Source organism: Cherax quadricarinatus, chromosome 16, assembly GCF_038502225.1.
Source record: "Cherax quadricarinatus isolate ZL_2023a chromosome 16, ASM3850222v1, whole genome shotgun sequence".
NCBI lineage: Eukaryota > Metazoa > Arthropoda > Malacostraca > Decapoda > Parastacidae > Cherax > Cherax quadricarinatus.
This window is the reverse complement of record NC_091307.1, coordinates 48,385,211-48,413,158: the sequence shown is the minus strand read 5'-3', so window position 1 is coordinate 48,413,158 and position 27,948 is coordinate 48,385,211. Positions and strand designations below refer to the sequence as shown.

The following is a 27,948-nucleotide window of genomic DNA, read 5'->3' as shown; positions in this document are numbered from 1 at the left end:
ACTCATTTAAAATTAAGTCCTTTCTGAAATTTTCTTTTATACGTTTAAAGATACATTTTTTTCATTAATGTTAATGTAAAAAAATTTAATTTTGCACCAAAAGAATCTTAGAAAACTTATCTAACATTATTATAACAAGAGCAATTTATTTTAGCCTAACCCAACTAAATACATTTTATATAAGTTTACAATAATTTAATACTAAACAAACACAATGAAATATATTTTTTTCGTTAGGTTCAGAATGATTTTGGCGAAATTATTGTATACACAAATTTTCACTTGTCCTATATGGCAAGATGAACGTTGCTATTTAAGCCAAGATCGCAAGTTCTGCCTATTCGGCACGACATATACATTAATTATTCTAAGAAAGCAATTTCCCATTTTCTGTTTTTCAATAACATTTAGCAGTCCTCCAGAAATATAATATTTTTTTTTAAATAGCCATGTTTATGAACCTGTATTAAATGATAGCGGGATATTTTTATAAAATGCAAATTGTTTTTACGTTTACAGAGAGAGAAGTACTTACCATGAAATAAGTGATCACTGGTTTGAGTGAATAATGAGAGGTTCCAGTGATGAAGCAGCCGGATATCCGCCTCTCCCTTGTTGCAGTACAGACACCGCCGGTACACAAACAAAACTTCACTCACTATTTGGAATAATTTACAAAATAAATTATAAAGATATATACAAACACGCAAACACACACACAAACACACACACACACACACACATACACACACACACACACACACACACACACACACACACACACACACACACACACACACACACACACACACACAGCGATCATGTGGTTCTGAGTTTTGACTATATAGTAGAGTTACAAGTGGAGAAGGTAACAGGAACTGAAGGGGACAGGCCAAACTATAAAAGGGGGGACTACACAGGTATGAGAAACTTCCTGCAGGAGGTTCAGTGGGACAGAGAAATGGTAGGAAAATCAGTAAACGAGATGATGGAATATGTGGCAACAAAGTGCAAGGAGGCAGAAGAAAGTTTTGTTCCCAAGGGAAACAGAAATAATAGGAAGACCAAGACGAGTCCTTGGTTTACCCGAAGGTGTAGGGAGGCAAAAGCTAAGTGCAACAGAGAATGGAAAAGGTACAGGAGGCATAGGACCCAGGAAAACAAGGAGATTAGTAGAAGAGCCAGAAACGAGTATGCGCAGATAAGGAGGGAGGCCCAGAGACAGTATGAAAACGACATAGCATCGAAAGTCAAATCTGACCCGAAACTGCTGTATAGCCACATTAGGAAGAAGACAACAGTCAAGGACCAGGTGATAAGGCTGAGGAAAGAAGGTGGGGAACTCACAAGAAACGATCAAGAGGTATGTGAGGAGCTCAACACGAGATTTAAGGAAGTATTTACAGTAGAGACAGGAAGGACTCTGGGGGGACAGACCAGATGGGGACACCAACAAGGAATACACCAACAAGTGTTGGACGACATACATACAGATGAGGAGGAGGTGAAGAAACTGCTAAGGGACATCGATACCTCAAAGGCAATGGGACCGGACAACATCTCTCCATGGGTCCTTAGAGAGGGAGCAGATATGTTGTGCGTACCACTTACCACAATCTTCAACACATCCCTGGAAACTGGGCAACTACCTGAGGTATGGAAGACAGCAAATGTAGTTCCCATTTTCAAAAAAGGAGACAGAAAAGAGGCACTAAACTATAGACCTGTGTCATTGACGTGTATAGTATGCAAAATTATGGAGAAGATTATCAGGAGGAGAGTGGTGGAGCACCTGGAACGGAACAGGAGTATAAATGCCAACCAGCACGGATTCACGGAAGGCAAATCCTGTGTCACAAACCTTCTGGAGTTTTATGATAAAATAACAGAAGTAAGACAAGAGAGAGAGGGGTGGGTTGATTGCATCTTCTTGGACTGCAAGAAGGCCTTTGACACAGTTCCTCACAAGAGATTAGTGCAGAAGCTAGAGCATCAGGCGCATATAACAGGAAGGGCACTGCAATGGATCAGAGAATACCTGACAGGGAGGCAACAACGAGTCATGGTACGTAATGATGTATCACAGTGGGCACCTGTGACGAGCGGGGTCCCACAGGGGTCGGTCCTAGGACCAGTGCTATTTTTGGTATATGTGAACGACATGACGGAAGGGTTAGACTCAGAAGTGTCCCTGTTTGCAGATGATGTGAAGTTAATGAGGAGAATTAAATCTGATGAGGACCAGGCAGGACTTCAAAGAGACCTGGACAGACTGGACACCTGGTCCAGCAAATGGCTTCTCGAATTTAATCCTGCCAAATGCAAAGTCATGAAGATAGGGGAAGGGCACAGAAGACCACAGACAGAGTATAGGCTAGGTGGCCAAAGACTGCAAACCTCACTCAAGGAGAAAGATCTTGGGGTGAGTATAACACCGAGCATGTCTCCGGAAGCACACATCAATCAGATAACTGCTGCAGCATATGGGCGCCTGGCAAACCTGAGAACAGCATTCCGACACCTTAGTAAGGAATCATTCAAGACACTGTACACCGTGTATGTCAGGCCCATACTGGAGTATGCAGCACCTGTTTGGAACCCGCACTTGATAAAGCACGTCAAGAAACTAGAGAAAGTACAAAGGTTTGCAACAAGGTTAGTTCCAGAGCTAAGGGGAATGTCCTATGAAGAAAGATTAAGGGAAATCGGCCTGACGACACTGGAGGACAGGAGGGTCAGGGGAGACATGATAACGACATATAAAATACTGCGTGGAATAGACAAGGTGGACAAGGACAGGATGTTCCAGGGAGGGGACACAGAAACAAGAGGCCACAATTGGAAGTTGAAGACACAAATGAGTCAGAGAGATAGTAGGAAGTATTTCTTCAGTCATAGAGTTGTAAGGCAGTGGAATAGCCTAGAAAATGACGTAGTGGAGGCAGGAACCATACACAGTTTTAAGACGAGGTTTGATAAAGCTCATGGAGCGGGGAGAGAGAGGGTCTAGTAGCAACCGGTGAAGAGGCGGGGCCAGGAGCTAGGACTCGACCCCTGCAACCACAAATAGGTGAGTACAAATAGGTGAGTACACACACACACACACACACACACGCACACGCGCGCGCAGGAAGACAGCAGCGAGTCATGGTACGTGGCGAGATGTCAGAGTGGGCACCTGTGACCAGCGGGGTCCCACAGGGATCAGTTCTAGGACCAGTTCTGTTTCTGGTATTTGTGAACGACATGACGGAAGGAATAGACTCTGAGGTGTCCCTGTTTGCAGATGATGTGAAGTTGATGAGAAGAATTCATTCGATCGAAGACCAGGCAGAACTACGAAGGGATATGGACAGGCTGCAGACCTGGTCCAGCAATTGGCTCCTGGAGTTCAACCCCACCAAGTGCAAAGTCATGAAGATTGGGGAAGGACAAAGAAGACCGCAGACGGAATACAGTCTAGGGGGCGAGAGACTACAAACCATACTCGAGGAAAAAGATCTTGGGGTGAGTATAACACCAGACACATCTCCTGAAGCGCACATCAACAAATAACTGTTGCAGCTTATGGGTGCCTAGCAAATCTCAGAACAGCATTCCGACGTCTTAATAAGGAATCGTTCAGGACCCTGTACACCGTGTACGATAGGCACATATTGGAGTATGCTGCACCAGTCTGGAACCCACACCTAGCCAAGCACGAAAAGAAACTAGAGAAAGTGCAAAGGTTTGCAACAAGACTAGTCCAAGAGTTAAGAGGTATGTCCTACGAGGAGAGGTTAAGGGAAATCAAGCTAACGACACTGGAGGACAGGAGAGATAGGGGGGAGACGATAGCGACGTACAAAATACTGAGAGGAATTGACAAGATGGACAAAGACAGGATGTTCCAGAGATGGGAAACAGCAAAAAGAGGACACAGCAGGAAGTTGAAGACACAGATGAATCACAGGGATGTTAGGAAGTATTTCGTCAGCCACAGAGTAGTCAGGAAGTGGAATAGTTTGGGAAGCGACGTAGTGGAGGCTGGATCCATACATAGCTTTAAGCAGAGGTATGATAAAGCTCACGGTTCAGGGAGAGTGACCTAGTAGCGATCAGTGAAAAGGCGGGGCCAGGAGCTTGGACTCTACTCCTGCAACCTCAACTAGGTGAGTACAACTAGGTGAGTACAACTAGGTGAGTACATACAAACGGTATTCCGACATCTCAATAAGGTACCGTTCAGGACTCTGTACACCGTGTACGTTAGGTCTATATTGGAGTATACGGCACCAGTTTGGAACCCACACCTAGCCAAACACGTAAGGAAATTAGAGAAAGTGCAAAGGTTTGCAACAAGATTAGTCCCAGAGCTTTAGGGGCATGTCCTACGAGGAGAGGTTAAGGGAAATCGACCTGACGCCATTGGAGGGCAGGAGAGATAGGTAGGATGTGATGACGATATATAAAATACTGAAAGGAATCGGCAAGGTGTACAGAGACAGGATGCTCCAGAGATGGGACATAGCAACAAGCGGCCATAGTTGGAAGTTGAAGACTTAGATGAATCACAGGGATGTTAGGAAGTATTTCTTCAGTCACAGAATTGTCAGGAAGTGGAATGGTCTGGGAAGTGATGTAGTGGAGGCAGGATCCATACATAGCTTTAACAAGAGGTAAGATAAAGCTCATGGAGCAGGAAGAGTTACCTAGCAGCGACAAGAGAAGAGGCAGGGCAGAAGCTGTGACTCGACCCCTGCAACCACAACTAGGTGAGCACAAACACACACACACACACACACACACACACACACACACACACACACACACACATAACTATGCAATTAACAACAGGATAAGTGGTGCCGAAAGTCAAAGAGACAAGTGCAGAAACAGTGAGCAGTGAGGCAGCATACAGCGAGTGTGAAAAGATGTCAAACAAAAAATGAGACCAAAAAAATTTATTTGTATGAGAATGGCAGTAGGCCTTCCTGGGAATCTGTGGTTCTGCCTATAGTCTGTGTGTGGTGCGCATTCATATATATATATATATATATATATATATATATATATATATATATATATATATATATATATATATATATATATATATATATATATGAAGTTTATCTGGAGAGAGTTCCGGGGGTCAACGCCCCCGCGGCCCGGTCTGTGACCAGGCCTCCTTAGGTCAGTGTCCCAGGATGCGACCCACACCAGTCGACTAACACCCAGGTACCCATTTTACTGATGGGGAACATAGACAACAGGTGGAAAGAAACACGTCCAATGTTTCTATATATATATATATATATATATATATATATATATATATATATATATATATATATATATATATATATATATATATATACATATATATATATATATATATATATATATATATATATATATATATATATATATATATATATATATATATATATATATATATATATATATATATATATATATATATATATATATATATATATATATATATATATATATATGTATAATTTTCAACAAGTCGGCCGTCTCCCACCGAGGCAGGGTGACCCAAAAAAGAAAGAAAATTGTAGAAAAAGACACTTATGTACAGTTCAGGACATTTATTAAAGGAAACGTTTCGCCACGAGTGGCTTCTTCAGTCCTAATACAGAGAAAACTAAGAAAACACACATATATATAGTGGCGGGAGTCAGGTGAGGTGATGCGTGGGTAGAGGTGGTAGTAGTAATAGTGGTAGTAGTAGTAGTAGTAGTAGTAATGGAACTAAGGAGGTGAGGCAAGAGAGGGACCTGCTGGCATCAAGTAACACCAGTTCCCAGGATGGGTAATATCCTCTTGCTTAGTAATTTTGAAATACTGTAACTACCGGATTTTTGCTTTATAGTGTTACTGACAGAAATTAGTGCAGCTTCAATGCATTTTCTCCGTCTTAAGTCGTCTTCTTTAATAACTAGTTTAGCTTCATTGAATTTCATGAGGTGTCCAACATCGTCTCTATGTTGAACACATGCGTTTTTGCGGTCATCGTTTCTGCAAGCATTTTTGTGTTCTCCTATCCTAATGTCCAGAGTTCTGGCTGTTTCCCCTACATATACTTTGTCACATCCCCCACATGGTATAGTGTAGATTCCTGCACTTGTGCCAGAATCATGCTTGGGTTTTTGTATCAGGTTCCTAATAGTAGTTGAAGAGCTGGTAGATATTTTTGCCAGTTTTCTGTCAAACATTTTTGAAACATTAGTGGCAACGTTGCTGACCGGTAAAACGATGTAACTTGGAGGCTTTTCTTCAATTTGATAGGTGTTGGTCTTGCTGAGGATACGTGTTGCACGTTTCCTGCAGTCACGTATGAAGTGTAGGGGAAAGTGTAGTGAACTAAAAGAGTTGGTGATGTATGTACATTCTTCTTCGAGGAACTGCGGACTGGAAATTCTGTAGGCTCTCAGAAAGAAGCCGATAACTACCCCTCTTTTAGTTCTTGTGTCATGGTGAGAGAAGAAAAGTAGAAGATCATTCTTGTAGGTAGGCTTCCGGTAGACTTTAAAAGAAAGTTTGTTTTCCCCTGTGCGTAAGAGAACGTCGAGAAAAGGTAACTGGTTGTCCTTCTCCTCCTCTAGAGTAAATTTAATAGTAGGTTCCAGAAAATTGGCTAAAATATCTACCAGCTCTTCAACTACTATTAGGAACCTGATACAAAAACCCAAGCATGATTCTGACACAAGTGCAGGAATCTACACTATACCATGTGGGGGATGTGACAAAGTATATGTAGGGGAAACAGCCAGAACTCTGGACATTAGGATAGGAGAACACAAAAATGCTTGCAGAAACGATGACCGCAAAAACGCATGTGTTCAACATAGAGACGATGTTGGACACCTCATGAAATTCAATGAAGCTAAACTAGTTATTAAAGAAGACGACTTAAGACGGAGAAAATGCATTGAAGCTGCACTAATTTCTGTCAGTAACACTATAAAGCAAAAATCCGGTAGTTACAGTATTTCAAAATTACTAAGCAAGAGGATATTACCCATCCTGGGAACTGGTGTCACTTGATGCCAGCAGGTCCCTCTCTTGCCTCACCTCCTTAGTTCCATTACTACTACTACTACTACTACTACCACTACTACTACTACCACCTCTACCCACGCATCACCTCACCTGACTCCCGCCACTATATATATGTGTGTTTTCTTAGTTTTCTCTGTATTAGGACTGAAGAAGCCACTCGTGGCGAAACGTTTCCTTTAATAAATGTCCTGAACTGTACATAAGTGTCTTTTTCCACATCTTGTCGGTATCACCATACCATTTCCTCAGAAAGAAAATTCCCGAAAAGAAAATACTTTCATCATCATTCAACACTTTCACCACACTCACACATAATCACTGTTTTTGCAGAGGTGCTCAGAACACAACAGTTTAGAAGCATATACGTATAAAGATACACAACATATTCTTCCAAACTGCTAATATCCCGAAACCCCTACTTTAGAGTGCAGATATTGTACTTCCCATTTCCAGTCCGGCTATATAAAAATAACCTGTTTCCCTGAATACCTTCACTAAATATTACCCTGCTCACACTTCAACAGATCGTCAGGTCCCAACTACCATTCGTCTCCATTCACTCCTATCGAAAACGCTCATGCACGCCTGATGGAAGTCCAAGCCCCTCGCCCATAAAACCTCCCTTACCCCTTCTTTCCAACCTTTTCGAGGACGACCCCGACCCTGTCTTCCATCTCCTACCGATTTAAATGACCAAACCACCTCAACAGCCATTCTTCAGCCCTGTCACTAATACTTTTATTAACTCCACACCTCCTAATTTCCACACTCAGAATTTTCTGCATAATATTTTCACCATACATTGCCCTTAGACAGGACATCTCCACTGCCTCCAACCGTCTCCTCGCTGCTGCATTTACCACCCAAGCTTCACATCCATATAAGAGTGTTGGTACTACTATACTTTCATACATTCCCTTCTTTGCCTCCATAGATAACGTTTTTTGACTCCACATATACCTCAACGCACCACTCACCTTTTTTCCCTCATCAATTCTATGATTAACCTCATCCTTCATAAATCCATCCGCCGACACGTCAACTCCCAAGTATCTGAAAACATTCACTTCTTCCATACTCCTCCTCCCCAATTTGATATCCAGTTTTTCTTTATCTAAATCATTTTATACCCTCATCACCTTACCCTTTTCTATATTCACTTTCAACTTTCTACCTTTACACACACTACCAAACTCATCCACTAACCTTTGCAATTTTTCTTTAGAATCTCCCATAAGCACAGTATCATCAGCAAAAAGTAACTGTCAATTCCCATTTTGTATTTGATTCCCCATAATTTAATCCCACCCCTCTCCCGAACACCCTAGCATTTACTTCTTTTACAACCCCATCTATAAATATATAAATATATATAAATATATATATATATATATATATATATATATATATATATATATATATATATATATATATATATATATATATATATATATATATATATATATATATATATATATATATATATGCAAAATACCCACTGTGAAAGAGTAGTGAAATTCCAAGCGCTTTCGTGACTACTCACTTTGTCAAGGTACTATGAAAAACTATGAAAGTAATACTTCAAAGGAAGATATATGAAATTAATATTAGTAAGGGAATGGTATATAGCTCTATGTTAAAACAAAACATTCCCAATTGCTCTCACAGTTTCTTTAAGTCTTATGATACACTTAACAATAATAAAAATTTGCGTCTTACCAAAACAGATAAAATAAATGCAATAGTAATTATGAAAGAAAATTATTACCAAGAAAAAATTAATAATCTCTTAGATGATACTGAACTTTATTCTGATCTTAGAAAGAATCCCTTAGAAACCGTTAACAGCAATTTCAATAAAACAATAAAACTTCTACTGAAAGACAAAGATGAATTAATTAAACAATTTACTTCCACTTATCCATCTTTACCTTACATGTATGGACTAATAAAAACACACAAACCAGGGAATCCAGTCAGACCAATTATTAGCTCCATAGGATAAGTTTCGTATAAATTATCAAAATGGCTTGTCGACATTTTGAGCCCTATTGCTGGTAAAATTTCTAACTTTAATGTTAAAAACAACATAGATTTAGTTAATAAATTAAGCTCCTTGACTGACTTAAAAAAAATTAACATGGCTAGTTTTGATGTTACTTCCTTGTTTACGAAAGTTCCTGTTGATGATTAATTAAGTTTCTTATCTGAAGAACTCGTTAATTATGATTTACCATTGCCAGTTCCTACTATCATTAAACTTATTGAACTTTGCGTTGCCGATGCAAAATTTGTATTTAATGATAAGTTTTACACTTAGAAATTTGGTATGGCAATGGGAAATCCTCTCTCACCTGTTCTTAGTAATCTATACATGGAATTTTTTGAAACAAGGTTGCTTAACTCAATCCTCCCTAATAGAGCTAAATGGTTCAGATATGCTGATGATATTTTATGTCTTATGCCCAAGAATGTAGATATACACCATTTCCATGTTAAATTCTATAAACTTTACTGTTGAGTTTAAGGTAAATAACTCATTGCATTTCAAGATGTTTTAATTATTAAGAGTAATAATGAATTCAAATTTAAAATTTACAGAAAACCTACAATTAACAGTTCCTATGTCCACTATTATTCTTCACATCAAGATAAAGTTAAACTGTCTGTTTTCTCATCAATGTTTTTGAGAGCTTTACGTATTTTTAGTCTAGAGTTCATAGATGAGGAAATATCCAAAATTTATGAAATAGCTAATGATCTGAAATACCCAAGAAATGTAATTGATAAATCATTTAAAATTGCTAGAAATACTTTTTACAACCCAAAAAGGGACAACCAGCCTTATTCAACTAATAATATGCTGATTCTCACTTACCATGAAAACTTGGTTGATATGCCTTCTCTTCGTAAGTCTTTTAATATTAAAGTTGTATTTAAAAATCTTGATACAGTGAAAAAACTTTTGACAAAGAATTCCCTCAAAATGCTGATGGATGTGTCTATAAGATTCCTTGTAAAATTTGCGATAATGTTTATTACGGTCAAACTGGTAAAAGTCTCGAACTTAGATTAAAACAACATAAATATAGCATTAGAACTAGAAAAGATTCCAATGCTTTATTTATTCATGTGAGAGATTTTAACCATTCAATTGATTTCCAAAAAGTTGAGAAAGTTGTATCAAGCAAGTCCATGGGAGACAGAAATATAATTGAATCTTGTTTCATAAAAAGCAGCTTTGAAAATAATATGAATATTTCCTTTGGATTATATTAATTAGATTCATTTATAATTAATAAAATCTGGGAAGAATTTAATAATACATTGGACAAATAATAAATCTTATTTCTTGGGTAGAACATTTTGTTGGTGGGACGTCGTAAGGACCTGTCTAGTTGGGCCAGCGGACCTACTGCAGTGCTCCTTTTTCCTTATGAGTCGGGTATTGTCGCGCGTCAGGTATTTCTTTGTTGTGGGATGTGACTGTGAGGTGTGCTCTAGACCCTTTATATGCCTTCCTTTGATGTATTACTTTCACAGTTCCTTGACAATGTCAGTAGTCAAGAAAGTGATTGGAATTTCACTACTCTTTCACAGTGGTTGTTTTGCATATTTTAAAATCACCTGTTTACTGTGATCTTGTTGCATATGTATATATATATATATATATATATATATATATATATATATATATATATATATATATATATATATATATATATATATATATATATATATATATATATATATATATATAGATATTTATTTTATTTTTATTATCACATTGGCCGATTCCCACCAAGGCAGGGTGGCCCGAAAAAGAAAAACTTTCCCCATCAGTCACTCCCTCACATCCATATATATATATATATATATATATATATATATATATATATATATATATATATATATATATATATACACAAATATATATAACATATATTTATATATATATATATATATATATATATATATATATATATATATATATATATAAGTCGTGCCTGATTGGTAAAATTGGTCAATTAGCAAGAACTCATTTAAATTAAGTCCCTTTTAAAATTTCATATTCCCTGACCTTCTTCAGCAGTGGTCTTCCTGAGGCGGGAATGACATGGCGAGTCATTTAGTGCGTCGCCATAGATTGCAAGGTAGGAAGCATGAAGGGTGTTGCGGAAACTATGGTGAAGAAGCACTTCCTTCGCCTCCGCCTTGCCTCCCACAACCACTACCCGTATCCTTGACATCTTCCACAGCCCAGCTGCTTCCAGTGTACTATAAGGACGAGTTACTGTATAAATTGATTTTTTTTTCAAATGCGAGCTAGTTTTTCGATAATAAGATGATTTAGAGCCAGTGTTACATAAAAGATTTTTATATCTACAGGAGGGGATGGTCTACATACACTAATGCAAAATTTCGGTCCAGTAAAAGAGATACTTGCTGTGACCCAAACTATGCATTTCAGAGGATAGGATTCTTTTTCCGTGTGTAAATATTACATCTGAATGTCATTTAATATGTAAAGCAAGAATCGCACTCCATTTTTGTATAAACAATTATACGTTCTGTACTCTTGATAAGTCTGTTGTAGGAAAATGTTAGTGACTCTCAGAACTTTATTTGATTTAATGGTACTTTCAGACTCTTCGTTATATACTAGTATAGGAACTAAAATTCACTTATTTTCAACTTGTTTATCTTCGCGATGGCTTCCAGCTGGAAAAGAAAGATATTTGAGATGAATGAAGCGTTTAATATAAAACGAGACTTTTTGCATTAAGACTAACTCAGAACAATTATGTCATTAGCGAACTTGGGAAATGAAACACAGAACGCTACCAACAACTTTGATATTGATAAGGCGTCTCTAGCAAAAGAAAAACCTCTCTCACACTTCCCGATTATTAGGTAAGAATAATTTTAGCCATAAATTAATAGTGTTAATATGTATTTAGTGAAATAAACTTTTTGTGTTTGTATTGATTATATTCATGATTGATTTTTATACATTCTTGTTTTAGAGTTTGGAGGAATAAATAGTTTATTAATAATGCATTCGTTTTCTATCAAACGAAATATTATTAATAATTAAGTTCGTTTTGTATAAGAAAAGGAACAGGGCTTTTTACAGAATATTCACAAAAAATTATTTTAGTGTCAAAGCTTCCAGGCAATATAATATTAAAATATTTAAAAGGAATTTTACTCAAAGACTAGTGAAGTTAGTTGTACCAGTGTACAAGTGTACCAGTGTACCAGTTACCAGTGTACCAGTGTACCAGTGTACCAGTGTAACAGTGTACCAGTGTACCAGTGTACCAGTGAGCCTGTGAAATGTGAGAAGTCACTAAAGCGCTTGGAATTTCACTGTTTTTCACAGTGGTTGTTCTGAATATATCTATATATATATATATATATATATATATATATATATATATATATATATATATATATATATATATATATATATATATATATATATATATATCTATATATATATATATATATATATATATATATGTATATGTGTGTGTGTGGGGTGTGTGGACCAGGTGTTTACAGTGAAACATATAAGTGAACAGTATTTAGATAAGGCTAAAGAGGTCTTTGTGGCATTTATGGATTTGGAAAAGGCGTATGACAGGGTGGATAGGGGGGCAATGTGGCAGATGTTGCAAGTGTATGGTGTAGGAGGTAGGTTACTGAAAGCAGTGAAGAGTTTTTACGAGGATAGTGAGGCTCAAGTTAGAGTATGTAGGAAAGAGGGAAATTTTTTCCCAGTAAAAGTAGGCCTTAGACAAGGATGTGTGATGTCACCGTGGTTGTTTAATATATTTATAGATGGGGTTGTAAGAGAAGTAAATGCGAGGGTCTTGGCAAGAGGCGTGGAGTTAAAAGATAAAGAATCACACACAAAGTGGGAGTTGTCACAGCTGCTCTTTGCTGATGACACTGTGCTCCTGGGAGATTCTGAAGAGAAGTTGCAGAGATTGGTGGATGAATTTGGTAGGGTGTGCAAAAGAAGAAAATTAAAGGTGAATACAGGAAAGAGTAAGGTTATGAGGATAACAAAAAGATTAGGTGATGAAAGATTGAATATCAGATTGGAGGGAGAGAGTATGGAGGAGGTGAACGTATTCAGATATTTGGGAGTGGACGTGTCAGCGGATGGGTCTATGAAAGATGAGGTGAATCATAGAATTGATGAGGGAAAAAGTGTGAGTGGTGCACTTAGGAGTCTGTGGAGACAAAGAACTTTGTCCTTGGAGGCAAAGAGGGGAATGTATGAGAGTATAGTTTTACGAACGCTCTTATATGGGTGTGAAGCGTGGGTGATGAATGTTGCAGCGAGGAGAAGGCTGGAGGCAGTGGAGATGTCATGTCTGAGGGCAATGTGTGGTGTGAATATAATGCAGAGAATTCGTAGTTTGGAAGTTAGGAGGAGGTGCGGGATTACCAAAACTGTTGTCCAGAGGGCTGAGGAAGGGTTGTTGAGGTGGTTCGGACATGTAGAGAGAATGGAGCGGAACAGAATGACTTCAAGAGTGTATCAGTCTGTAGTGGAAGGAAGGCGGGGTAGGGGTCGGCCTAGGAAAGGTTGGAGGGAGGGGGTAAAGGAGGTTTTGTGTGCGATGGGCTTGGACTTCCAGCAGGCATGCATGAGCGTGTTTGATAGGAGTGAATGGAGACAAATGGTTTTTAATACTTGACGTGCTGTTGGAGTGTGAGCAAAGTAACATTTATGAAGGGATTCAGGGAAACCGGCAGGCCGGACTTGAGTCCTGGAGATGGGAAGTACAGTGCCTGAACTCTGAAGGAGGGGTGTTAATGTTGCAGTTTAAAAACTGTAGTGTAAAGCACCCTTCTGGCAAGACAGTGATGGAGTGAATGATGGTGAATGTTTTTCTTTTTTGGGCCACCCTGCCTTTGTGGGAATCGGCCAGTGTGATAATAAAAAAAAAAATATATTCCTTAGTGAACTCCGCCAATGTTTCAAGCGTTACGTGCCCAAAAAGTACACTGCACATGCCACTTCTAACGCGAGCCGTGGAAAGTTACTGAAACTAATTTCATTCCCCACCTGTTTGGATATCAGTCACTAGCAGTACACATGTTAATGCATCCACAGAAATATTTGGTTATATAACAAATTAGATTAAACCCGACTCATTTAACCAGTCTCTTAGGAAGCTAGAAAAATTCTTGACGCCTTAGTCCTTTACGCCAACATGCTTTAAACATTAGGTACCCAATAAGTACATTAGAGTGGGAGACTAGCTAAATGACTCAGATTCGATCCCCAGATGGTAGCAGTATGTTCTTTCCGTGGATGTATTAATATTTGTGTTCTCGTGATGACTGGTGTCCAAACGGAAGGGGAAAATATATATATATATATATATATATATATATATATATATATATATATATATATATATATATATATATATATATATATATATATGTATATATATATATATATATATATATATATATATATATATATATATATATATATATATATATATATGTATATATATACGTATATATATATATATATGTATATATACATATATGTATGCAATAAGTTCACAGGAAACAGGTGATTTCAGAATATGCAAAACAACCACTGTCAAAGAATAGAGAAATTCCAAGCGCTTTCGTGAGTACTCCCATTATCAAGGAATAATATTCCTTGATAATGTGAGTAGTCACGAAAGCGATTGGAATTTCTCTATTCTTTGACAGTGGTTGTTTTGCATATTCTGAAATCACCTGTTTACTGTGATCTTATTGCATATACATATGTATATATATATATATATATATATATATATATATATATATATATATATATATATATATATATATATATATATATATATATATATATATATATATATATATATATATATATATATATATATATATATATATATATATATATATATATATATGGGGTCCACCTCTGGTGTAAATTGTGGGACCCATAGCCTCGGAGAAGTGGATAAAAAGGCTTGAAGGAAAAATATTTAGATTTCTTCCTGAAGCCGTTTGAATATTCCACTTCCCCTACCACCCCATCTTTTGATATATATTTTTTTTCACTAATTGGAATATTTTATTACATAATATGGTACAGAAGATTTAAGAGATACATTGTTGATATAAAGGTGGCATATACGGTACATGTTGTTACGTGTGTATCACCGATTACAAGGCGAAAATCTCATCCAGCTCCTCAGAGCTGGGGCGTGTGCCCAAAATACAGCAGGCATTACCCCTTTGAACAGCCGCACTGAGCCGCTGGAACAGAAAACTAGCTGCCCTGGGATCCCTAGTTACCCTGATGAGTCTTTTTCCCAGCTCCTTAAGGAATTTAGATGCACTCTTACCCCATGAGCCAAGGGTCTCTGAGCCTATGGGAACAAACATATAATGATGGGCAAGTTCTCCATATTTTCTAGACTTTTGGGACTCCCTGAAGCTGGCAGCTGCCCCTCCTTCCTCCCTGGTGTATTGGAGATAGGTACCCGCCAAGGTAGATGCACATGTATAGTCCCACACCACCTGCTTCCCATCTGTCCAGGCTTGAAGTGTGATACCATCTGGACACTTCTGGCTGCCATCAGATCTGCATAGTTGGGGTGGCTCCCTTACTGCTGGGCGTCCAGCTGTTGTGAGGCTCCTCTTGGTAATGTTATTAACCTCCTCATGTCTTGCAATCTTTCCCTCGGATTTACGGCACACAAGACCATGGTACCCGAATCGGTCTGCTGCTTCACTGCCACAAATACACCTGTGTTCGGCGAGAATAGGGGCGGCAAGTCGAAGGGCAACACCGATGCGGATGGTCTGTGGGTCGAGACGTGTGCCAAGGCTGGAGTTGGGAACAGCCAACAGAAAGTCCCCAGCGTGAGGGGCGCTCACTGCCAGGAGGCGGGCTCTATCCTTCCCTGACACACTCTGAAGCATTGTTGAGGCAATATTTTCCACTATTGGACCATCCCAGTGCGATTGTTTGTAGTTGTTGGGGGGAGCAGGTCTGGCTCCAGAGCCCGTTAGATTATCCCTGGATTTGGTCCTGGACTCCTATCTTGTCCCTAAGATGTTCAGGGAGAATCGCTGCTACAAGCTTTCTGGATGCAATACACGAGGACAGAAAAGCAGGTAACGCAATCTGTGATGACTTGCGGACAGCAATGCCTCCTAGTCTGACTGGAAGTGTAGCTTGGTTCCACTGCCCGTCTTCTCGAGTAAGGTTAAGTACTTTCGTAAAAATCTGCCTCAGAATACTGTCATATTCGTGCAGTATAGGGTTATCATATGAAGGTGCACATCTTAGGAAATATGTCAACCTGGGCAGACTCAAGCACTTTGTGAGAAGGTACAAAGCATCGTGGGTGTCCAGATTGCCTATTCGTTGTTCCATTCTCCTTAACTCTTATATAATATATAATATATTTATATATATATATATATAATATATATATATAATATATATATATATATATATATACATATATATATATATATGTATATATATATATATATATATATATATATATATATATATATATATATATATATATATATATATATATATATATATATATATATATATATATATATATATTTATATTTCCCTTCCGTTTGGACACCAGTCATCACGAGAACACAAATATTAATACATCGACCGAAAGAACATACTGCTACCATCTGGGGATCGAATCTGAGTCATTTAGCTAGTCTCCCACTCTAATGTACTTGTTGGGTACCTAATGTTTAAAGCATGTTGGCGTAAAGGACTAAGGCGTCAAGAATTTTTCTAGCTTCCTAGGAGACTGGTTAAATGAGTCGGGTTTAATCTAATTTGTTCTATAATCACATGTTTCTGTGGATGCATTAACATGTGTACTGCTAGTGACTGATATCCAAACAGGCGGAGAATGAAATTAGTTTCAGTAACTTTCCACGGCTCGCGTTAGAAGTGGCATGTGCAGTGTACTTTTTGGGCACCTGACGCTTGAAACATTGGCGGAGTTCACTAAGGAATATATATATATATATATATATATATATATATATATATATATATATATATATATATATATATATATATATATATATATATATATATATATATATATATATATATATATATATAAAATATATATATATATATATATATATATATATATATATATATATATATATATATATATATATATATATATATATATATATATATATATATATATATATATATATATATGTATATATATATATATATATATATATATATATATATATATATATATATATATATATATATATATATATATATATGTATATATATATATATATATATATATATATATATATATATATATATATATATATATATATATATATATATATATATATATATATATATATATATATATATACATATCAATGAAATCATGAAACAAGTGATTTTGAATCATTAACAGAACTGCGGCTTGGCCTGGACTCGATCCTGCTTTCTCATGCCCAAACCTGTGGGAACTGAACAAAGTATTTATCACTCTCCCCATTGCACCATTATCCTTAAATTCCAGGCGCCCAGCAGTACTGAGCGTGTTTTCTTGATGCAAAGACATTTGTGGTCCTGGAGCCTCAGAGACTAATTTCAACCTCATCCTGCCTATATATCAATGAAATCAAGGAAAAAAAAATATACCACTTCCAGAATTTACTGGAGACCCACTGCCTCAGAGAAGAGAATATACTTATTTCAGGGAAAAAAGTCATGTTTCTTCCCAGAGTTTTTGAGTATTTTCTTCACTTTTCATCCCTTACATGCTAACGACTTTTGTTCCGATATCCAATTTCTTCAAGCGTTTTACTTCATAAGGATTTTCAGTGTTTGATATGGTTGAGATCCAGCTTTTGTCTTTTAAACGAGTTGAATCAATGCTTCTGTTATCCCTCTGCCGTGTTGTTCTATAACTCCTAGGAATTAAGAGGGAGATAAGCAATGGTTGCTAACACTCTTAGTCCAAATGATGGCGTTGATTTTGAGATCCTGGATTCTTGTAAGCGTAAATTATAGCTAAATCATCTCTTTGAAAAACTGTGCTGTAAATGCTCTGCCTTATTTTAGAATTTCAGAGTACAAATAGTTGGCGTCTTGCAGATATTTTTGTGGTGATGTGATGTAGATGATAACTTGGATCGTGAATCGATTAAAACCAGACTAGGTACTTTTGAAGCTTGTCCAGTACTCATTGGTCATTAATTTATTATTGTAAATTATATACCACCTACCAGTATTTGAACCACTTTGCTTGTATACACATTTATTCTCAGTTAATATGCATTGAGATACACACTGTTTAAACACATATATATATAAACATTGGCATGAATTTACAAAATTACTGCATTTAATTACAACTTAATGTTATCAATATTTACATAATATTTGTTCTAACATGCAAAAATGTCTAATAGAGAAATAATACCTTAAGATAAACTGAGTATAGTTGTTACCACTGAGGTCAAGGATGAGTCCCCGGCAGGTGATTTTACTGTCTCCCCAGAGTCCCTGCAGGAGGCGGCTCTGGACCACCTGGTCTTGGTAGTACAATGAGCCTGCATCTACCAACACGCTATCTTTTGTACCTTCACTCAGGCGTCTGTGGGATACAAGTTCACAGCTGTGATGAATGGTTTGAAAAACCGACAAGTTGAAGATTTAGACACTTATGCAACATATGGGAATCTTTATTCTGGAAACGTTTCGCCACACAGTGGCTTTATGAGTTCAATACAATGCAGAGAGGTGTAAGTAGATGAGGAGTTTGAGGTTGTCAGTCCCTCAGCCTGGAGTCGATATGTTCAGTCCATTCTACAAGATTGATGGACTGAACACATCGACTCGAGGCTGAGGGACTGACAACCTCAAACTCCTCCTCTACTTACACCTTTCTGCTTTGTATTGGACTGATGAAGCCACTGTGTGGCGAAACGTTTCCTGAATAAAGTTCCCCATATGTTGCATAAGTGTCCAAATCTTCAAGTACACAGTTTTCTAGCAAATTTAACCACAAAGAAACAACGTCAATGAAGCATAAAGTCAGATTCAGCAGGATAAAGGAAAAGAGCTGATGCTAAGAAGTTAACAGAGATATGAATCATAAGACAGACTATTACATACCTTACATATAATATCAAAATTTGACTTGTAATAATACGCATCAAGAAGAAAAAGAAGCTTATGCGACTTTAAACAATATTTTCAAGGGGGTCATAAACAATAAAAATGATTCAAGTTGGTAAATTTCTTCCAGTCGGCTATTAGAAAAGGCAAAAAAATAAAATGAAAATAGACATTTCAATACAAGATCACAAGGTTCAATAATCTTTGACAGAAACGCTGGTGACTCACAAAAATATCTTATCTTCAAGGAACACATTAATATTAATACTGCTACTTTGACGACGAGAGAGATTGAAAACAATTACGACCATAACATGAAAAGGGAAGCCAGTGATGACGTTCATTACGGCTCTTCAACACTCTACAAGCCACTATTATCATACACTAATTTTTTTTCTTCAAAACAAGTTAAACTGTATGTAGGTGTGGAGAATGTTAAACTGTAGGTGTGGAGAATGTTAAATTGTAGGTGTGGAGAATGTTAAATTGTAGGTGTGGAGAATGTTAAATTGTAGGTGTGGAGAATGTTAAACTGTAGGTGTGGAGAATGTTAATTTGTAGGTGTGGAGAATGTTAAATTGTAGGTGTGGAGAATGTTAAACTGTAGGTGTGGAGAATGTTAAACTGTAGGTGTGGAGAATGTTAAACTGTAGGTGTGGAGAATGTTAAACTGTAGGTGTGGAGAATGTTAAACTGTAGGTGTGGAGAATGTTAAACTGTAGGTGTGGAGAATGTTTTACTGTAGGTGTGGAGAATATTTTTCTGTAGGTGTGAAGAATGTTTTACTGTAGGTGTGGAGAATGTTAAACTGTAGATGTGGAGAATGTTTTACTGTAGGTGTGGAGAATGTTAAACTGTAGATGTGGAGAATGTTTTACTGTAGGTGTGGAGAATGTTAAACTGTAGATGTGGAGAATGTTTTACTGTAGGTGTGGAGAATATTTTTCTGTAGGTGTGGTGAATGTTTTACTGTAGGTGTGGAGAATGTTTAATTGTAGGTGTGGAGAATGTTAGACTGTAGGTGTGGAGAATATTTTACTGTAGGTGTGGAGAATGTTAAATTGTAGGTGTGGAGAATGTTAGACTGTAGGTGTGGAGAATGTTAAACTGTAGGCATGGAGAATGTTAAACTGTAGGTGTGGAGAATGTTTTACTGTAGGTGTGAAGAATGTTAAACTGTAGGCATGGAGAATGTTAAACTGTAGGTGTGGAGAATGTTGTACTGTAGGTGTGGAGAATGTTAAATTTTAGGTGTGGAGAATGTTAGACTGTAGGTGTGGAGAACGTTAAATTGTACGTGTGGAGAATGTTAGACTGTAGGTGTGGAGAACGTTAAATTGTAGGTGTGGAGAATGTTAAATTGTAGGTGTGGAGAATGTTAAACTGTAGGTGTGGAGAATGTTTTACTGTAGGTGTGGAGAATGTTAAATTTTAGGTGTGGAGAATGTTAGACTGTAGGTGTGGAGAATGTTAAACTGTAGGCATGGAGAATGTTAAACTGTAGGTGTGGAGAATGTTTTACTGTAGGTGTGGAGAATGTTAAATTTTAGGTGTGGAGAATGTTAGACTGTAGGTGTGGAGAACGTTAAATTGTAGGTGTGGAGAATGTTAGACTGTAGGTGTGGAGAATGTTTTACTGTAGGTGTGGAGAATGTTAAATTGTAGGTGTGGAGAATGTTAGACTGTAGGTGTGGAGAATGTTAGACTGTAGGTGTGGAGAATGTTAAGCTGTAGATGTGGAGAATGTTTTACTGTAGGTGTGGAGAATGTTAAATTGTAGGTGTGGAGAATATTAGACTGTAGGTGTGGTGAATGTTTTACTGTAGGTGTGGAGAATGTTTAATTGTAGGTGTGGAGAATGTTAGACTGTAGGTGTGGAGAATATTTTACTGTAGGTGTGGAGAATGTTAAATATTATGTGTGGAGAATGTTAGACTGTAGGTGTGGAGAATGTTAAACTGTAGGCATGGAGAATGTTAAACTGTAGGTGTGGAGAATGTTAAATTGTAGGTGTGGAGAATGTTAAACTGTAGGTGTGGAGAATGTTAAACTGTAGGTGTATAGAATGTTAGACTGTAGGTATGGAGAATGTTGAACTGCAGGTGTGGAGAATATTAAACTGTATGTGTGGAGAATGCTCACAAGACTTTCAATGACACACTGACATCAAAAATCATTCAAATAATAAGCAAGTATTAGTATACTCCCTGTAGAAACTATTAGTATACTTCAGAAAACAACTGCAACTGTTGGTATACTCCCTGAAGCAACTATTAGCATACTCCGGTAAAATCTATTAGTAAATTCTAAGAAGTAACTATTTCTATAGTCCCAGTTGATATTATTAGTATATTCTAATGAACAATTTTTAGTAAACTCCCAGTAGAAACTAATAGTATTCTCCCGGGTACAATTATTAATATATTCTCTGGAGCAAGTATTAGCATATTCCTTGTAGCAACTGTTGATATACTCTTTGGAACAACTTTTAGAATATTCACTGAAACAACTAGTAGTAAACTCAGTTGTCCGATAATTATTACTCTCACTGTAACAACTATCAGTATCCCCCCTGGAACAATTATTAATATACTCCCTGACGTGCAGATCTGTCACCATCTTTCAAGACCTATTACCAACCTCCAATTCCTATCATCACACTCCAAAATCTATCATCATACTCCAAGACCTTTCAGCATCCTCCAATACCTAACACCAATCTCCAAAAGCTATTACTGCCCTCCAAGACCTATCACTACCCTCCAAGACCTATCGCTGCCCTCCAAGACCTATCACCACCCTCCAAGACCTATCACTGCCCTCCAAGACCTATCACCACCCTCCAAGACCTATCACCACCCTCCAAGACCTATCACTGCCCTCCAAGACCTATCACCACCCTCCAAGACCTATCACCACCCTCCAAGACCTATCACTGCCCTCCAAGACCTATCACCACCCTCCAAGACATATTAAAATTTCCACGACTTATCACTTAACTCCAAGTACTGTAAACACTTTTCACTACCAATCACCAAAATCCAAGACCTATCACCAACCTCCAAAAACTATCAGCAACCTCCAAGACCTATCATCAACTTCTAAGACATATCACAAGCCTACAAGACTGTCTCCTCTCTCTAAGACCTCTCACCACCCTGGAAGACTTATCACCAACCTCCTATACATGTTCACCTCTCTCCAAAACCTATTACAAGCCTTCACTAGTTATCACCACCATCCAAGACTTTTATCAGCCTCCAAGACCTAACACCATCCTCCAAGATCTATTATCTCCCTCCAAGACATACTACTACCCTTCAAAAACTATCATCACTCTCTAAACCCTATCAATAACCTCCAAGATTTATCATGAGCCTCGAAAACCCATCATTCCCCTGCAACACATATCGCCACCCTCTAATAACTATCTCCACCCTCCAAGAAATATCACCAACCTCCGTGATATATCACAACCTTCCAAGGTGTATCACCACTTTCCAAGACCTATCACCACACTCGATGACCTATAAACAATCTCCAAGATCCAACACGACCCTCCAAGGTCTCTCGTCAATCATCAAGTCCACCAGGCTCCGACTATGCTTCCAGACCAATGACCCTTTAAGATACTGTCATTACCTTCAAAGGTCTGTCATCACAGTCAAAGGTCTGTTATCTCCCTCTAAGGTATGCCATCACATAAAACTTCTGTCATCACCCTCGAAGATCTGTCATCATCTTCCAGAGGTCTACCATCACCCCTCACTTCAAATGTAAAGGGAATTTCAGCGTGTTCTGTCGTCAAAAGAGACTTCAAAAAACTCAATTAACTGCCTGGTGCTTACGATGGTAGAAAAGGTGCCTGCAGTAACAGCCAGGATTCCTAGTCAGAGACCCCTTCTGAGAAGACATGACTCCGTGACCCACTTCAGGAATCCTAAACCATCATTTATTAGAAGCTGAAGCATATTATTTAATATCAATGTATTGCAATTTTATAATCACTGAATATTCCTTAGACTAGAGCAAGTTTGTTAAGTAGTAATACTTCTAACATTATATAGCACAGTCTGCACGCCATGGTGAAAAGACAGGCAAACACTCAAAAAACTGGATTATCGTGACCATGTCACTCTTCACTAGTTATGACATACATATACAACTATTATCTTCACCATATCACCCTTCACTAGGAATGACAGTTATGTCATCATCATCTCACAGATCACCACTAAAAGTGGCAATATTTATAGTCTTCTTCTTTCACTAGCTCTGACACGTATATGACAGTAATATCATCACCATGTTTACTTTCTCTGTAGTATACAGTGCACACAGCAAGCAGTATCGTAGAGTGCCAAGTCATCCTTGGGACATGCGTAAAATAAGGTAGTGTAGAATATTTGACTTCGAGTGAAAATACGAAACAGTTAGTAGGAACTCGTCTACGAAAAATATTAATCGAAGCACCGAAATTTGTGTCTCACTGTACTGTGAATCAATGATTTAAAAAAAACCGATAAGTTGATAAAGGAGACACTTTTGCAACATATGGGTAGCTTTATTCTGGAAACGTTTCAACACACAATGGCGTCTTCAGTACAATGCAGAGGAAGGTGAAAGATGAGTAAGGATTTATGGTAGTCAGTCCATTACATTGGAGTCGATGTGTTTATTCCATCAGTCTTAACAAAAGTTCCTAAAAGTAATCCTCATCTTCAATCTTCCTCTGCACTGGACTGAAGAAACCACTGGGAGGCGAAACGTTTCCAGAAAAATAGATACAAAATGTTCCACAAGTGTCTCATTTATTTTACCGAACTGTTAATTTCTAGAATAATCACTCATGTATTTTTCGTACATAATATCTAAATAACTGTGGCTCATTTTACATAGATTAAATAACAATGAAGTTAATTACTCATTTCCAGTTCGATCATTAATTTACATATATAAAATTATATACTATATGGTTGAAGCATAAATATAGAAAATAATTATACTCATTTCAATATTCTGCACTCAAAATAAAAATAAATATTTTTTATATACTTTAATATAGAATAATGAATACGAAAAAATTTCACCTGATTATATTTGAGATAGCAAGTGACTGTAATGTAGCAGTGATGAGAACAAGGTGACAGCTGGCCAGATGTTGGTCCATTATCTCACTCACAATAGCAGCTACATCTACACTAAGTACTTTCACAGAGTCGCCCAATTCGTCAGCAGTTGTTCCACTGATCATCAACGTTGACAGAAGCACAAACATATATTGTCTGAATGGCATTGTTCGCACCTGGAAAAGGAATCGAATTTATATATATATATATATGTCGTGCCGAATAGGCAGAACTTACCATCTTGGCTTAAATAGCAACGCTTATGTTGCCATATAGGACAAGCAAAAATTTGTGTATGCAATAATTTCGCCAAAATCATTCTGAACCTAACGAAAAAAATTCATTTCACTGTGTTTGTTTAGTATTAAATTATTGTAAACAAATCTAAAATATATTTAGTTGGGTTAGGCTAAAATAAATTGTTCTTATTAAAATAAGGATAGGTAACTTTTCTAAGATTCTTTTGGAGCAAAATTAAAATTTTTTACATTAACATTAATGAAAAAAACATATCTTTAAACTTATAAGAGAAAATTTTAGAAAGGACTTAATTTTAAATGAGTTCTTGCTAATTGACCAGTTTTACATATTCGGCACGACATATATATATATATATATATATATATATATATATATATATATATATATATATATATATATATATATATATATATATATATATATATATACATATATATATATATGAATATATATTATTGTAACCACGAACGAGTGGTATTGATCAATAACAACACTGCGCTAGCCAAGGATTCGAACCCATGTTGTACTGGCCTGACTCATGGTAAGCGAGAACCACATAACGCTTTAAACCACAGGAACACCCAACCCTACAAGAATGGCGCAGCCAGCACACAGCTAGCTGTTGGGTCGCCATCCGAGAGCATACGGAGGAGTGGAAGCATCTAAGCTAATTTCATTCTCATCCCTGTTTGGTGTACTAGCCTCACGAGCAGTATATATACATATTATTGTAACCACGAACGAGTGGTATTGATCAATAACAACACTGCGCTAGCCAAGTGGTTACAATAATATATAAATACTGCTCGTGAGGCTAGTACACCAAACAGGGATATAAATGAAATTAGCTTACAAGCTCCCACACCTCCGTATGCCCTCGGATGGCGGCCCAACAGCTAGCATAGTTGGCTGCGCCATTCTTGTAGGGTTGGGTGGTCCTGTGGTTTAAAGCGTCATGTGGTTCTCACTTACCATGAGGCAGGCCAGTACAACTTTTGTTCGAATGCTTACCTAGCGCAGTGTTGTTATTGATATATATATATATATATATATATATATATATATATATATATATATATATATATATATATATATATATATATATATATATATATATAAATATTGTTTTTATAGTTTCTTGATAATATGAGAAGTCACAAAAGTGCTTTAAATTTCACTATTATTTCACAGTGGTTGTTTGCATATTTTTTTTTAACAAGTTGGCCGTCTCCCACCGATGCAGGGTAACCGAAAAAGAAAGAAAATTCTTTCATCATCACTCAACACTTTCACCTCACTCATACATAATCACTGTTCTTGCAAAGGTGTCCAGAACACAACAGTTTAGAAGCATATACGTGTAAAGATATAAAACATATCCCTCCAAACTGTCAGTATCTAAAACTCCTCCTTTAGAGTGCAGGCATTGTACTTCCCATTTCCTGTACTCAAGTCCGGCTATATAAAAATAACCGGATTTCCTGAATCTCTTCACTAAATATTACCCTTCTTACATCCAACTGCTCGTCATGTCCCAAATACCATTCGTCTCCATTCACTCCTACCTAAAACGCTCACGCACGCTTGCTGGAAGTCCAAACCCCTCGCCCATTAAACATCCTTCACCCCCTCCCTCCAATCTTTTCGAGGACGACCCCTACCCCGCCTTTCTTCTCCTACAGATTTATACTCTCTCCATGTCATTCTACTTTGATCCATTCTTGTTGAATGACCAACCCACCTCAACAACCCCTCTTCAGCCCTATGACTAATACTTTTATTACCTCCACACTTTCCCCTAATTTCCACACCTGGAGTTTACCTGGAGAGAGTTTCGGGGGTCAACGCCCCCGCGGCCCGGTCTGTGACCAGGCCTCCTGGTGGATCAGCGCCTGATCAACCAGGCTGTTGCTGCTGGCTGCACGCAAACCAACGTACGAGCCACAGCCCGGCTGATCAGGAACTGACTTTAGGTGCTTGTCCAGTGCCAGCTTGAAGACTGCCAGGGGTCTGTTGGTAATCCCCCTTATGTATGCTGGGAGGCAGTTGAACAGTCTCGGGCCCCTGACACTTATTGTATGGTCTCTTAACGTGCTAGTGACACCCCTGCTTTTCATTGGGGGGATGGTGCATCGTCTGCCAAGTCTTTTGCTTTCGTAGTGAGTGATTTTCGTGTGCAAGTTCGGTACTAGTCCCTCTAGGATTTTCCAGGTGTATATAATCATGTATCTCTCCCTCCTGCGTTCCAGGGAATACAGGTTTAGAAACCTCAGGCGCTCCCAGTAATTGAGGTGTTTTGTCTCCGTTATGCGCGCCGTGAAAGTTCTCTGTACATTTTCTAGGTCGGCAATTTCACCTGCCTTGAAAGGTGCTGTTAGAGTGCAGCAATATTCCAGCCTAGATAGAACAAGTGACCTGAAGAGTGTCATCATGGGCTTGGCCTCCCTAGTTTTGAAGGTTCTCATTATCCATCCTGTCATTTTTCTAGCAGATGCGATTGATACAATGTTATGGTCCTTGAAGGTGAGATCCTCCGACATAATCACTCCCAGGTCTTTGACGTTGGTGTTTCGCTTTATTTCGTGGCCAGAATTTGTTTTGTACTCTGATGAAGATTTAATTTCCTCATGTTTACCATATCTGAGTAATTGAAATTTCTCATCGTTGAACTTCATATTGTTTTCTGCAGCCCACTGAAAGATTTGGTTGATGTCCGCCTGGAGCCTTGCAGTGTCTGCAATGGAAGACACTGTCATGCAGATTCGGGTGTCATCTGCAAAGGAAGACACGGTGCTGTGGCTGACATCCTTGTCTATGTCGGATATGAGGATGAGGAACAAGATGGGAGCTAGTACTGTGCCTTGTGGAACAGAGCTTTTCACCGTAGCTGCCTCGGACTTTACTCTGTTGACGACTATTCTCTGTGTTCTGTTAGTGAGGAAATTATAGATCCATCGACCGACTTTTCCTGTTATTCCTTTAGCGCGCATTTTGTGCGCTATTACGCCATGGTCACACTTGTCGAAGGCTTTTGCAAAGTCTGTATATATTACATCTGCATTCTTTTTGTCTTCTAGTGCATTTAGGACCTTGTCGTTGTGATCCAGTAGTTGAGACAGACAGGAGCGACCTGTTCTAAACCCATGTTGCCCTGGGTTGTGTAACTGATGGGTTTCTAGATGGGTGGTGATCTTGCTTCTTAGGACCCTTTCAAAGATTTTTATGATATGGGATGTTAGTGCTATTGGTCTGTAGTTCTTTGCTGTTGCTTTACTG

The 27,948-nt window shown here is 37.8% G+C and overlaps 2 protein-coding genes across 2 annotated transcripts in view; both read right to left on the bottom strand.

Annotated features, from left to right (window-relative positions):
* Positions 1-11,318, bottom strand: part of LOC128688808 (ionotropic receptor 21a-like) — a 14,973-nt gene extending 3,655 nt beyond the window's left edge. Inside the window, exons 1-2 of the mRNA XM_053776799.2 lie at positions 11,150-11,318; positions 536-658 (exon numbers count right to left, since the gene is read on the bottom strand). Of these exons, the coding sequence (XP_053632774.2) occupies positions 536-658; positions 11,150-11,318 (292 nt within the window). The remainder of the gene's footprint in view (positions 1-535; positions 659-11,149) is intronic.
* A 446-nt stretch (positions 11,319-11,764) lies between these two features.
* The window catches only part of LOC138852777 (uncharacterized), a 34,033-nt gene continuing 17,849 nt past the window's right edge, over positions 11,765-27,948 (bottom strand). The window contains exons 2-4 of the mRNA XM_070085567.1: positions 24,373-24,587; positions 18,585-18,758; positions 11,765-11,790 (exon numbers count right to left, since the gene is read on the bottom strand). Of these exons, the coding sequence (XP_069941668.1) occupies positions 11,769-11,790; positions 18,585-18,758; positions 24,373-24,578 (402 nt within the window). The 5' untranslated portion in view covers positions 24,579-24,587 and the 3' untranslated portion in view covers positions 11,765-11,768. The remainder of the gene's footprint in view (positions 11,791-18,584; positions 18,759-24,372; positions 24,588-27,948) is intronic.